The following is a 13,599-nucleotide window of genomic DNA, read 5'->3' as shown; positions in this document are numbered from 1 at the left end:
GTTTGGTTTGAAGTTAGCTTGTTTCCATTAACCCTAGCTAAGATTAGCCACACTCTGGATCCAGATGACAGCAATCTAAAATGGAAGCAAGAGCTTTTTAAGTCCTCCTCATGGCCATGCTGCTGAAGAAAGGGGGCAGGAGTGCAAGAGCAAAGCTCACACAGTTTCTTCTAGTATTACTAAACTACAGCTTAGCATTATGTGTGTGTGTGACTTTCATGCTTTACTTTCCATGAAGGTAAAGCTCAATATAAGAAGCCACTCCTGTTTATCTTTGCATCTCTCTTCCTCCAGCAGTTTCCCCTGCTCTTCACTCTCATGGTTCTTAGAGAAAAGGAGAGCCATGCAGGGATAAACAGAGAAAATCAACCAGTAGCTCCTCTGTTCCCATGTGTGATATTTGCTGATCTCTTAAATTTTCTTGGCCTGTAGATGGGGGAGACTTCAGTCATCTCAAAGGCAAAGCTGCTGACATGAAGAGTAGGGTTTACCAACACGGTACGTCCTATGATGCCTGCAAACAATTTCAGTAAATATCCCCATTAAAAATCATAATGCATGATATATTATTTGCTCTTCCTGTGCGTTCCTGTTTGCACAGGTTCAGCCTATCCTATATGCTCCCACAGCACCCAATTTGTGTTACGCCCCACCTCATTTTGTTACTGGTGTCTCTGAAACTTTCTCAAAATTCAGAACGTGCCCACTGGCCTGAACAAGTTGGTGAATGCTGGTGTAACCTGTCTCTTATTTATGTTAATCCAATTTCTGCATTAAAATAATAGGCACAGGGGCCTCTGCAAAGGTGATGGAAAAACAGCAAGAACTGTCGCTCTCGCCGTTTATCTTCAAGTGAGAGTGGAGGCTTTCCAAAAGCTTCATTATAAATCAAAGATATATGCAACTGCACCCATTATTCATCATGCAATCTTCAAAGCCTACATTTGGAATGCCATTTTTCCTACACTTCATACGAAAAAAATGACCCGTTCCGGCCCCAGATGCAAGCACCAGCAATAGCACAATCTGGCACTGCAAAAATAATGCAACCAACAGGTTAGGTAGTGAATAAATCAGTCTGGAGAGAAAGACCCAAGCTCTTGGTCTCACTCATGTACCTGCTACTTTCACACACACATACCTTGCTGAGTGGCATGTAAATCTCACCACAGGGAAGACGCTCCCATGCTAGCGCAAATGCTTGCTTAAGAGGCCACTATGCATTCTCATATTTCAGGAGGCTTAAACTTGGCAAAGTAGTTTAGAAATTACTTATGAGCTCACACAACAGGCTTCAAGAGAGCCAAGTAGATATGGACTCATTTTTTAAAGGGTACGTTAAAGTGGAGTAAATTAATCCATCATTATGCTCTCAACATACAGACAGCTTTGTTATTTAAGTCACATTTTAACTATCCTTCAAGATTATAAATGTTAAAGCTGTTTTTCTTTTAGGTAGAACAAAAATAGCTCATTATTTTAAGGACAAAATCAAACATGACTGTTCATTGTTTATAACCACACATTCCTTTGTTGGCAGTAAACTTTGCTCCATTCCCTTATTTGTTAATTGCTCCCATCCCCTCTGTAGCCAGAGTAAAATGGCCAAGCAAAGTAGGGCTGGGTTTAATTTATTTTCATGTGGAGTTCATAGAATCATAGAATTATGGAATTGTAGAATTGGAAGGAACCCTGAGGGCCACCTAGTCCAACCTACTGCAATGGAGGAATCTCAACTGGATCATACATGACAGATGGCCACCCAACCTCTGCTTTGCACATGAAACATGCTATATTTATCGTTTGAGCATTAGTTAATTTCTTATATAACTTGAAGCCAATTGCTCTTACCAGAACTTCAGGGAGGACAACAGCAGTCAGTTGCTTGTCATTAACAGTGGTGTCTTTAGCTAGCATATACAGTCTTTCAGCTTCAGCAAAACATGAAATTTCTAGAACAACAGCACCTAGAAAAAATTAATTCAAGAATATTTTTTAAAAGCTATACACATATAAATGCACATAGTGATATGATGCAATATCTTTATCGTGTCACTAAAGGGCATTATATACAATGAAGATTGAGTGCACTGAACGTAAGTCAGCTCACAAAGGTTAAAGAGGCTTAAACCTGGTCAGGTTGGTGTCTCTGGGTGACTGAGGTTGTTCTTTGACAACATGAGCTCAGATATGATACACCTTTTTTGAGGGTACCTTCTCTACCCAACAGAGGGTCTGCTTCTCCCAATGGAGTTTCTATGGGAAAGGGTCATGGCTCAGTGGTAAAGCACATGTTTTGCATCAGAGGGTCTCCTGTTCAATTCCCAGCACCTCCAGGTAGGTTTGAGAGAGACCCCTAAAGAGTCACTGCCAGTGATGAACCAGTACTCTGACTTGGTATACGTCAATGTCCCATATTCCTACGTAGACAGAACACTCTTTGACATTTTAGTGCTTAGCACACCATCTTCCACATCAATTTGCCCTCTGACCATGATCAGTTAAAGTCAGAAGAGCTGCAAATCAATATCTAAGAGCTCAAATAGGGCCAGAACCTAAGCTAAACATAAGAGGGGACAATAAGTACTTAGCATCTTGAATAGTGCACTTAATCTTCCTCCAGAGAGGACAGCTGTGCTACAAATTGCTATGTTTTTCAAAAGGTTGTCAAGAAAAGTAGGGAGATTTCAAATCTGTTCAAGGGAAACATGAAACAGGGCTGCAAGACGAAATCCTCAGAAGGCATTCTTGCTCATATTGCTTGTTCCCCATGTGGTATGGTTTTAATGGGCATCATAGGAAGGTATGTGACATGGAACCTTTCAACATAACCTGTTTTTTTCTAAATACGCATTTGTTCCCTGTTTTTCCAGGCTGGTATTTTCAGTTTTTGTTATAGCGCAATTGCATCTTCACAAGTACATTTTGACATATTTCCAGGTAGCACATTCATAGCTTTTGTAAATGGGATGCACATTTGGTTCCAGCACAAAACTCTTACGTTTTCAGGAGAAAAATGCATGCACCTGTGAAAGAAAATCAAGGCTTGGGCAGGAGAGTGGCCCTGGTTTCTAGTCATGGAGTGCTTCGCAAACATCCTCGACCTCTAGGCAATATGTTGGCAGCTTGCAGTAAAACTGGAGTGGAGATTATTCAGTTGTACAGCTGCCACCGTAATCATTCCAACCCGTGGCAAGAAGAAACTACACATTTGAAGGTAACAGTAAACATTATCCAGGAGAGTACTGCTTTTTTCTCTACATGGATAGATTTCTTGCCTGGTCCCAGTGAAAACTGTGATAGGGAAGTGGTCAAGACAGGCACCTACTGATGCTCTGAACAAGGAGGAAATGCAGCTTGTTTCTCTCCCAAAACCTTGACGAAACATGGGGTTGATTTGGTACTCTACATATGCTGAGTTCAGAAGCAAGCCTCAGACCTGCATGCTTCCTCCAGGCAGCCCCACCACAAAAAGAAATGAACACTTGGACAATAAGGTCCCACCATGCACCTCTTATGCCTGAATATAAAAATCACTAGATTACTACATGCAGTGAAGGGATTCGGAAGAAGCAGACATGCCAAAAGACCTCTCCCATTCTCACCATATGACAGGCGAGAGATGTGAAACATTTGAACAGGCCCAAAGGTGGCACTTTATAACCAAACACTTTTTACACAGCCATCAAACTCAAGATAAAACGCTATAGTCTTACCTTGAGATGAATATACATGGCTCACAGAAACTAGATTTGCTGAAAAAGAAGAAAAAGCAAAACTTATTTTCTATGTGTAACATTAAAATGTCTATTTCCTCCCCCCCCCAAGGTGGAAACAAACTATAGGTTACCGAAATAAATTTCAAATTTTAATGCTGTCCCATTTTACACACATTCTGTGAGATCAGTCTTGTTTATTTGAAGGTGCGTGAATTTTAAACACAAATTGCCCGTGGATTTAAAGCTAAAGGCTTCAGGACAATAAACAGGATCAACCGGTTCACAGCAGAACAAAGCTAGTTCCAAATCCTGCTAATGGAATATATTAGCTTGAGTAATAAACACAAATCACTTTAAAGACGCCTATTAATCTTAATTTAAATTGCTGTAGCAAACACTGCATGGGTGGGATTCCAAAGGGATGCAAGCATAGCTCTGCGCGTGCAATGGAGCTTCTGTGGAGAACCTTCGCTCCTTCTGTGGTCAATCTTTGAAAAGTGATGAAGTGGTCAGGAGACACATGTTGTCACTGTATAGCACTGAGCATCACACATTGTCCAATAACTAGGCAACAGACCCACATATCTTCACTTTCCCCCTACTCTTTGCCAGAAGCCCAGCCAAGCTGGATCTATAAACAATCCAGTAGTGTTCTCTGGCTTCTGGCTCTTTTACGCAATCTGTTTAAGCCCACATAAAATTTTATTTCACCTTATTCATTTAAAACTTTTTAAATGGCTCCACTGGCAAATAGATTAAGGGGAAATACAAAACAATCATTCATGCAAAAATGGGATACGTTCAAGAAATACCTACAAAAATATTAATAATGACATAACATCTATGGCAGCGTTTGAATGACCCTTGTGTAAATTAAACATTATTCAATAAGGAAAAATGGTACGATATGTTGTAAGAAAGTATTAGAAAATATATAAGTAAGGTAATAAGTATATGTACATTCAATGTTGTAAATGTAAATTACATCGGGAAATGGCGGGAAGTCTATTTTGACATAGTTTAGTTTATTGGATTTTACTTTGGTTTATTTTTGTTTAGTTAGAAAGTATAAGAAAAGAGCACGTATAAGTACAAGTTTAAATCAATATTTAACAGTATAATTATTTAAGGTTGTTGTTGTTGTTGTTGTTGTTGTTGTTTTTACCCTTTCTTTGTACGTGTATTTAAGATTGTGTATGATATCCTTGGATGTCAAATAAAAATAAATAAATAAATAAAACTTTTAAACGTCCAAATACTTCAAAATGGCTTACAAATGAAGTGTGCTCAAAACCAATCAGGTTAGAAATAACATTTTTTTTTAAACCCCAAGGAGTATTGTTTCAAAAAAAGAACAAATATAAAAGGCAGTACAAATAACTGTGGGGAAGAACAGGTGACAATCCGTGTATGAGGCATTTCATTGAACACTGGCCTCTGCTTCACCACTTCTAAGACATAGCACCAAGAAAAATAATGCACCGAAGGTTCAAAAAACAAGACTGAGAATGACAGAGTGCCTTTTAGTGTGTTTCAAAATTTAAAATTTATTTGACAATGGACTTGCCCAGATAATCAAATATCATTTTAATAAAGCAACACATGAGCTTCATGTACCTATACACAGCTGCTTTGCTCCTCCCTTTGTGTGAGTAGAGAAACAAGCCAGAAAGCTTCAGTTAACTAATAGTTTCCTATGATATCTGAATTGTGAATTGTCCCGAGATCTGTGGGTGGTATACTAATTAATTTATTAATTATAATTTCACAGCTTCCACACATGCCAGGAAAACGAAGCTATCTTTGGTTCCAGAGTCAAATCAGTAGCTGTGTGAGTGGAAGCCAGTGCAAAAAGTTCCACTAGCACAACTGGACTTTCCTCCCCTCTCCTCCTTTCCACGCAACCCCTCCAAATCAGCTTGGGAGGGTCTGCAGAACCCCAGAACAGCAACCCAAGCGGAGGAGAGGGGAGATCCTTCTGTTGGACAGGCTGAAATGCTTACACAGATGAAATCAAAGGAAGAGCGTGATGATTAATTCATCCCATGGATTCATGGCTTGGCTTGTTTGGAAGCTACTAACCATAGTTTCCTAGCTCTGACATAATGAGAAACAATGGTTAACAGTGGGCTCACTCATGTGAAGTAGGGGCAAAGCAGATGTAAGTGGATGTGTGAGGATTGTTCATATGTCAGTTTATTTAGCCATTTGATCAACCGAAAGCAGTCAGAGATGAAAACATAAACTGTTTTGGTATGCGACTTACTTTTGAGGCTTAATTCATCTCTGAGGATGTTTGTGTATTCATCAGTAGAGAGATGAGGTGGCAGACCACCAACAAACAAATGTACCCGCGTAGCTTGTATATTGTTTTCTACAATGTAAAATCTTGTTTGATTCATCTGACGTAGTGAAGTCTGTAAAAGGGAAAAGACAGCTGAGAACTCACATTAAAAATACAATCCATACAGAGAGAAGGTTCAGATTCCAATAAGCAGAAACTCTTGCCTCCAACTACCAAAAAACAGTTACCAGACCACTAAGCCAGCCTGCGTAAGAGAACTTCCCTTTTGTTTGGACTTGTGCAATTGTTCTCATTTTGTGCTACATGTTAGCAAAAGGTTGAGGAGTACTGGTTGAATGCAGGGCAATCAAAATGCCAGAGTTATGAGCAACCTCTCAAATAATTCTAGATTACGTGTCACAAATCTCTGAATTCCATGACGAAAATACACAATGCAAGTAAACACTCATAATGTAAAGTTTAGTACCCTGCTCGAAATATGCAGTTACCCCAGGTAATTTGGAATACGTCAAGATGAATCTGCAGTGGAAGGAGCTAAGATGATAATGGAATTTGGGGTAGCTAGTGAAGGGAACAAGAGTCTACGAGGCAAGAGGGAAAGGTAGGAATTTGTGAAGAGTCCTAACCCAATGACCTTGGGAATATGCGTCAACTATTCCCTCTCTGTTTCTGAATATTCTGATAATCCTCAAAAAAGCAGTCAGCCTACATGGAGGCTTTAACCCTGTGGAAACCTATTCCTAAAAGGTCCCCATAACTCCCTGGCTGTATCTTTCGTCACCATTGTGTGTGTATATATATATTTATTTTAAGGGCTCCCACCTTCCCACTAAGCAGGCATGTCTAATTCTTCCTGGCCATTTTTGCTGAGGTTGGAGTGAGTTCTCTGAAGAAGCTAGACCCTGAATAACCCCTTTACTTCCCCTGCCTTCTGACATATTCTGCCCACACATTTTCAAGCTTTGCTCAGCTAGAAGATACTTGCTTCAAAAGGAAAACAACCAAAGAGGTTGGGGGGACATGGGATGGGATGGTACAGAGCAGGTCTCAACATTCTAAAATGGGTAAACTATAGAAAGACCCACAGAGTTGATTTTACATGGAAACAAAAGGAATTCAGCTGGGAAATACGGTAGACGAACAGGGAACTGAAGTAATGAGCAAGGCATCATGAGAATCAGTGGCTCTCTCCTTTTCCAAAGTATGGGATGAGGAGAATGCTAATGGGAGGTCTTGAGGTACAGCTGCTTTTTGGCTGCTTCAGGAATTGTAGTTACTATAACAGCTGGGGTGCCTTTTTCTATGTGATGCCTCACCAGGAGGCAGAATGCACAAATCGGAACCGAAGAGGTACCAAAGATGCATTTTAAAGTGGTATGTGCAGCTATTAGCAGTGGCTGGCAAGAGCTAGCAACTTTTTGTCTGAATTTATTCTCGTTGGTTTAAATGCAAAGTCCAGTAATGATGTAAAAATGAGAACAGCACTAATTCAATAAAGAAATATGGGAAAGTGGTACTGTAGGCATCTCTTTCTTTGTTTACCTTTCTTATGTCTTGGAATCTGCTGAGAATCAATTCGTGATCATCCAGAACCATTCGCTGAACTAAGGGGGAAAGAAAAAAAATCAATTCATATGTGGTTCCTTTTTAATTAAAAAAAAATTGCAGCTCATTAGCATGCTAAGCGCTGCCAATCTGGACACTCATTTATCCAGTTAAATTTAACCTTCCAAGCAGAAAGCGAGAACGCCAGAAACAACAATTAAAAAAACAAAACCACAAATCTCCAGCCTTCTCAAGCTGAAACTTAACATTCAGGATTCTGATAACAAGTGCAGGCATTAAAACTGCGGTGACATCCTGTAATAATGAGAACTATCTGTGACTTACCTTGCTTAGAGCCCATGAGTACCTCCACCAATTTGAAGTTCTGAAAGCTTTCCAACTGCCAAAAAAATTCATCAAGATTTCTAGTAAGTTACAATCTTTTAACTTAAAGACGAAGAAATATGACTAAAGCTGTGCTTTAGACCTCTCTTCTTCCTTATGTGGTGCAGTTCTGTCTCACCTTAAGACATTAGCCTGGTTTACCTGTCACATTAAACAACAGTTTTCAAATTAAGTGATGGTTTAATGCAGGAGTGAGGAACCTCCAGCCCAGAGACTTAACTAGGCCCCATCAAGTGCCTCTGCATCCATCAGGTTGTTTTGGTGAAGCCATGCCTACCTGCCCTGCAAGTGTGGGGCTTGTAAGATTGAGCTTGGCCAAAAGGGTTATGCAGGCACTGCACTTTGATGATGATGATGATGGTGATAATAAATAATAATAATAATTCTTCATTTGTATCCCACCCTCCCCAGCTGAGGCTAACATCATAAAAACAACACAATATGCATAAAAACAGGCATCAATTAATTAAAATATATCTTAAAATTAATTCAGACAAGTTAAAAATCTGGGCAGGTGGCAATTATCAGGTTGGAATTGAGAGTGGTTAATTGAGAGGGGCATCTGCGGGTGTCTTCAGAAGTCCTTCTCACTGTGCAGTGCTTTGCAACCATCACCAACCAGCTTATGGCAAGGTCTTCAGAAGCACCACTCAAAGCACTACAAAAAGAAATTGCACATCAATAAGGGCTCCCAAAGACCCATAGAGTCAATGAAGGTCACTTGATGTCACTGTGACATTGTGGGTGGCTGCCAGGGGTGAAGGAGAAAACAATTTTGCCTACCAGCCCAGAAAGGTTCAGCCCTGGGTTTAATGTGAATGAGCAGCATGTTGGTACACACTGGTCAAAAGATTGCGCCTTGCTGCCGCCCCCCCCCCAACCTCTTTTTTCAGAATGTCAGGGAGTAAACAAAGAAGGGCTGACTTCTATCGTGTGCCAAGTAGTGTGGCTTGTCCATTTCCTAAGAAAGAGGTTAGTTCTTGGCTTACAATCATGGTTTGCTAAAAGACAAACAAACCACGAGTCCTGGAACACATGTAACTGGAAGCCAACCCCTGCTCCAATTCTTCCCTGGCACTCTGAAACACAGCACACATTCATTTTAAACTATGGTTTAAAGTAAGGTGAGAACTAGGATATTATAAATTCACACTGTGTAACAGGGAATAAAAATAACTTCTTAAAAAAAAAAAGGTATTTACATGTTGGGGGGGAAACCTGGAGTTATCTTAAATGTTTATGTTAAATAATTTGGATGTAAACCTTACAAGTTCATCTGTAAACTGAATCAATGCCTCTGCCAGTTACTTTGAATTAAAGAAGAACCAATCCAATCCACTCTCAAATAAAAATACAATGAAAATAAATCCATTAACTAGCAGACCTTGCTTCCATCTATCATTCATGGGGATTTCATTTTTGTTCCCTACTTTCTTTTTGTGAGGTTGGGACAAGGCCATAGCAGAGTGAAACAGAAAAGAGAAAAGCTGGGGAGAAAAGAAGATCAAATTCTCCATACTTCACAGATTGTCAAAGGAAGACCCTACAGGGGATCACCTCAAAGGCATTCCCCCTACAGATAAAAACGAAAGTGTGCAAAACGTACATTGGAACAAATAGATGCAGGGTCCAGTTGTATTAATAATGATACAACCACATAAATAATATTGTAGCTATAAATAAACATGGTTTTAGTGAAAAGATTTACAGCATTTTTAAAGAAAAATATAGACAGTATCAACAATAAACTTGATTTAAGTCGTATTTGTTTTCCTTGTTTATTTAACGCAATCCACCCCACATTGTGTATAGTCTATAGAGCAACACCAAATTGCAGGGTTCAATTAATTCTGAAGCACAAGCTTCCTCACTCACTGGAGTATTGCCAGAACATTAAAACATTACTCATGTTGGAGAAAAGGTAGGGCTTCTTGCATATAGTTTAATGACCAATAAGCTAACTAACAGGAGAGGGCTTTGCATAAACGCATTTACTTTGGTCAGCTGCTGCGCCCCCCCCCCAGCTTTTGACTAAAGTAGCATCCCTCACCTGGCTGATTTAGTTACACTATTATTACGTTGTCTGTTTTTAAGCTGAATTTAAATGAAATATTATTTTATTATATCTGAACCTGTTTCAGTATGTTATCCTTTGTACGTTTTCAAGTACTGTAAATTTCTCTTGATTTTATTGTTTTATCTTTTTGCAAACTGCTTTGAGATGTTGTTGTTTTTACAATCAAGCAGTGTATAAATATTGTGAAATAAATGAAATAACATGAATATTGTTCTTCACTCTGCAACTGTGTGAATGAAGAACAGGTTATAAATGTTTTAAATAAATACTTGAAACTGTTCCAGCTCAATGGAACTCCCTTGCCATTTTTACTGTGTTGTTTGTTTAATCTATCTGTGATACTCTTGTTTGAATCATACAGTTAAATACAAGTCAACGCAGAGGGGAAACTGAAACTGAAACAATCCATTTGATATTGCTTACCTGGCATCCAAGTAACGGGAGAACTTCTTTAATCACCATCTGGGTAGTGCTTTCTTTATTTACTCTTATTGAGACACAGGCCATTCCAATCCTAGAGAGGGGAAATAATTTACAGATGGTGGGTTGAGTCAAAGGAACACCGGCACAGAAATACTGCTTTGCCAACATGCTCAACAGCCACAGAAATAGGATTATTCGTTATGCTGAATGACCATGACTCTTCTGTCCATAAAACCAATCAAATAAATGTTGCTGTAAGTTCATCCTGAAGTTCAGAGATTCAAATTTTCAAGTTATATTAATACTTTTTGATGTACAGACAAACCTTACAGATCTTGTTTTCCTTAAAAAAAGACTACTGCCTCACAGAGCCTACATTCTGTATAGGAGGAAAGTGATAGTTGTATGGATGTGCTTTAATCATTCTGGAAGCTAATTTGATTTATAAACAGAAGGGGGCTCAATAAATCAAAACCAATAAAATAACCTCTCATTTCCTTAACATTGATTTATTAAAATACATTCTACACGTCACTCCTCTTATTTATGTCACTGTTCCATAAATATGGAATTTAGTAAAGGAAGTATCACTTACTTCAGCCATCCAGGGTAAATTTTTACGACTTCATTATCTCTCGGTTTGGCTCTAATGATCCAAGCTTCAGGAACGGCTTCTCGGAATACAGACCCTGGCTGGGTCTCTTCTGTGGTATCATTCCTATTAATGATGTCATCACAAAACAAGGCCTGTTGAGTGAATGTCTGAAGCTCATAATCTTGTGGATCATCGTTGATGTAATACGACCTCAGTGCAGCCTCCTACAACACCACAAAACACACAAACACACAGTAAGTAGCTGAGCATTTTGAGATGGTATGGATATTCTTGAATGGAAAGAAGCAGCAACCATCATGTACATGGAAACACAACCTATTAGAGCCCTAGTCAGCAATTATATTTTCTTGTGGAACATTTTTGGCAAGAGCGAGGAGTGGCAGACTTCCTAAAGTGGCAGCTGAAGAATTGTTCCGCTAATATGTCATTTTATTATTTATATTCACAGCTTCCATTTCGCCAAATAGTCCCAGGATTAAAAAAATATTACAGGTACCTTTAAAATCATGAAATAAAAACCACAAAAAACCGAACAGCAGTGCATAGCAATACAAAGGGAGGCAAGATAGCTACCCAGTTCAAGACCTGTGTAATGACGTACATCTTGACCAACTGTCAATTGTCAGAAAGCATACACTGCTGGCACGAGACACACCTTAGAGGGAAAGTCCTTCCACAACCTGGGGACCATCACAGAGAAGGCTCTCACATGCACCACCACTCCTTGAGCCACAAAAGATGGTGGCACTACCAAGAGAGTCTCGACTGCTGACTTTAGCAGTTGGACAGGTCAATGTGGGAGGAGGTGCTTCTTTGGCTATTTGAGGTCTAAGTTATTTAGAGTTCTACATGTCAATGTTAACTCCTTATATTGAGCTTGGTAGCAAATGGCAACCAGTGCAGGCCTTTGAAGACAGGCATAGTACGATAGGCAAAGGTCGAGGGAACACGTGGCCTTATGGCAATATTGCTTACCACATGTCGCCTTTTCTAATCTGCTTTATTTCCACGTTAGCAACTGGGTAGCTGATGGAACTCCACAGTGGGAAGGATTTGGTTTGGGAGCAGTTGCTGACCCCCCAACGTGGGGGGTGGGAATCAAAACTCACAATAGCAAGTAGTACTATTATGCATAAGATAGTAGGCTTGAAAGAGGTACTAAAAGATAGTACATACCCCAGAGGGAAGAAGCTCTAACTATTGTTAGTCAAAGAGAAAGGGTAGAGGCTCCCAGAAGAAAAGATGTGATCCTGCACAGGTGCTTATTAACAAGGTAAAAAAAGGGGAAAGGACCCCTAGACAGTTAAATCCAGTCAAAGGCAACCATGGGGTTGCGGCACTCATTTCACTCTTCAGGCCGAGGGACCCGGTGTTCCACAGACAGCTTTCCAAGTCATGTGCCCAGCATGACTAACTAAACCACTTTTGGAGCAACGGAACACCGTAACGGAAGCCAGTGCGCACAGAAACGCTGTTTACCTTCCCGTCACATCTACTTGCACTGGAATGCTTTCAAACTGCTAGGTTGGCAGAAGCTGGGACAGAGTAACTACAGGAGCTTACCCCATCACATGGATTCGAACTGCTGACCTTCCAATTGGCAAGCCAAAGAGGCTCAGTGGTTTAGACCACATAGCCACTGTATCAGATGTCACCTGAACTACAAATACCTAAGTATTTAACGTTGTGATGAACTGCTTATTATTTTGAAAGAAAATATTTACTAATAAAGCTAAGATGAAATGATCAGCCTCAGATATAAACACAGTTAACATTTTTCAGTTTTTCTATTTTAGAATCCATACAATTTTAGAATGCACGCAACGGGCACTCTTACCACAACTTCTTCATTTTTTGTAATCCTTGGGACCGTAATAAGCCGAAACTGATTGCGTTTTACTGCATCATTCCCATCGTATATTTTCAAGATCTGTTTACCTAAAAGGAAAATGATATTTTAGCATTTAATACAAAGTAGTGTACTGCATCCAGACCACTGAGACAATTTGCAGGGAGTTTTAACTTTCAGCTGCATTGGAAATCTATTGTATTTACATTGGTTACATCAGTGTAACAAAATTTACCAGCTTCCACATGAACCTTGTCTTATTTCTCTGAAAGAGGAATGATGTCTTTAAGGTGAAGTTTATCCTGTCTTTCTGTTAAAGGAAATGCACAAGAAGGCTTACAAACTAGCAATGTTCATATGTGTTCTCAGTTATGACAGTAGGAGATGATTACAGTAAGTGGATTTGCAAGCAGCTGCTTATGCCTTGTTGCATTTTACTGCCAACTCCTTGAAAATTGGACTGTACCATGTTTTGTACACCAACAAAAGGCATCATATGCTCCTAGCACAAATCTTGCTGCAAACAGATACAGTACTCTCTGCTTAGTAACAAATGCTACTTACTTGAGTCTGTGGAAACCTGGGACTCTTTTAGCGATAACTGTGTTGAACTGTCAACATCGTCGTCGTCATCTGTGAAAAGAAAAGTCTCCTTTAAAG

General features: G+C 39.6%; 1 protein-coding gene across 1 annotated transcript in view; it reads right to left on the bottom strand.

Moving 5' to 3' along the window:
• Window positions 1-13,599, bottom strand: part of DGKQ (diacylglycerol kinase theta) — a 60,468-nt gene that overhangs the window by 13,926 nt on the left and 32,943 nt on the right. Inside the window, exons 7-15 of the mRNA XM_035140449.3 lie at window positions 13,504-13,572; window positions 12,928-13,028; window positions 11,070-11,293; window positions 10,475-10,565; window positions 7,915-7,969; window positions 7,567-7,628; window positions 5,986-6,136; window positions 3,717-3,755; window positions 1,852-1,967 (exon numbers count right to left, since the gene is read on the bottom strand). Coding sequence (XP_034996340.3) covers window positions 1,852-1,967; window positions 3,717-3,755; window positions 5,986-6,136; window positions 7,567-7,628; window positions 7,915-7,969; window positions 10,475-10,565; window positions 11,070-11,293; window positions 12,928-13,028; window positions 13,504-13,572 — 908 coding nt within the window. The remainder of the gene's footprint in view (window positions 1-1,851; window positions 1,968-3,716; window positions 3,756-5,985; window positions 6,137-7,566; window positions 7,629-7,914; window positions 7,970-10,474; window positions 10,566-11,069; window positions 11,294-12,927; window positions 13,029-13,503; window positions 13,573-13,599) is intronic.

The sequence above is a fragment of the Zootoca vivipara genome, chromosome 15 (assembly GCF_965207765.1).
Source record: "Zootoca vivipara chromosome 15, rZooViv2.hap1.1, whole genome shotgun sequence".
Classification (NCBI taxonomy): Eukaryota; Metazoa; Chordata; class Lepidosauria; order Squamata; family Lacertidae; genus Zootoca; species Zootoca vivipara.
This window is presented reverse-complemented; position numbering and strand designations above follow the sequence as displayed.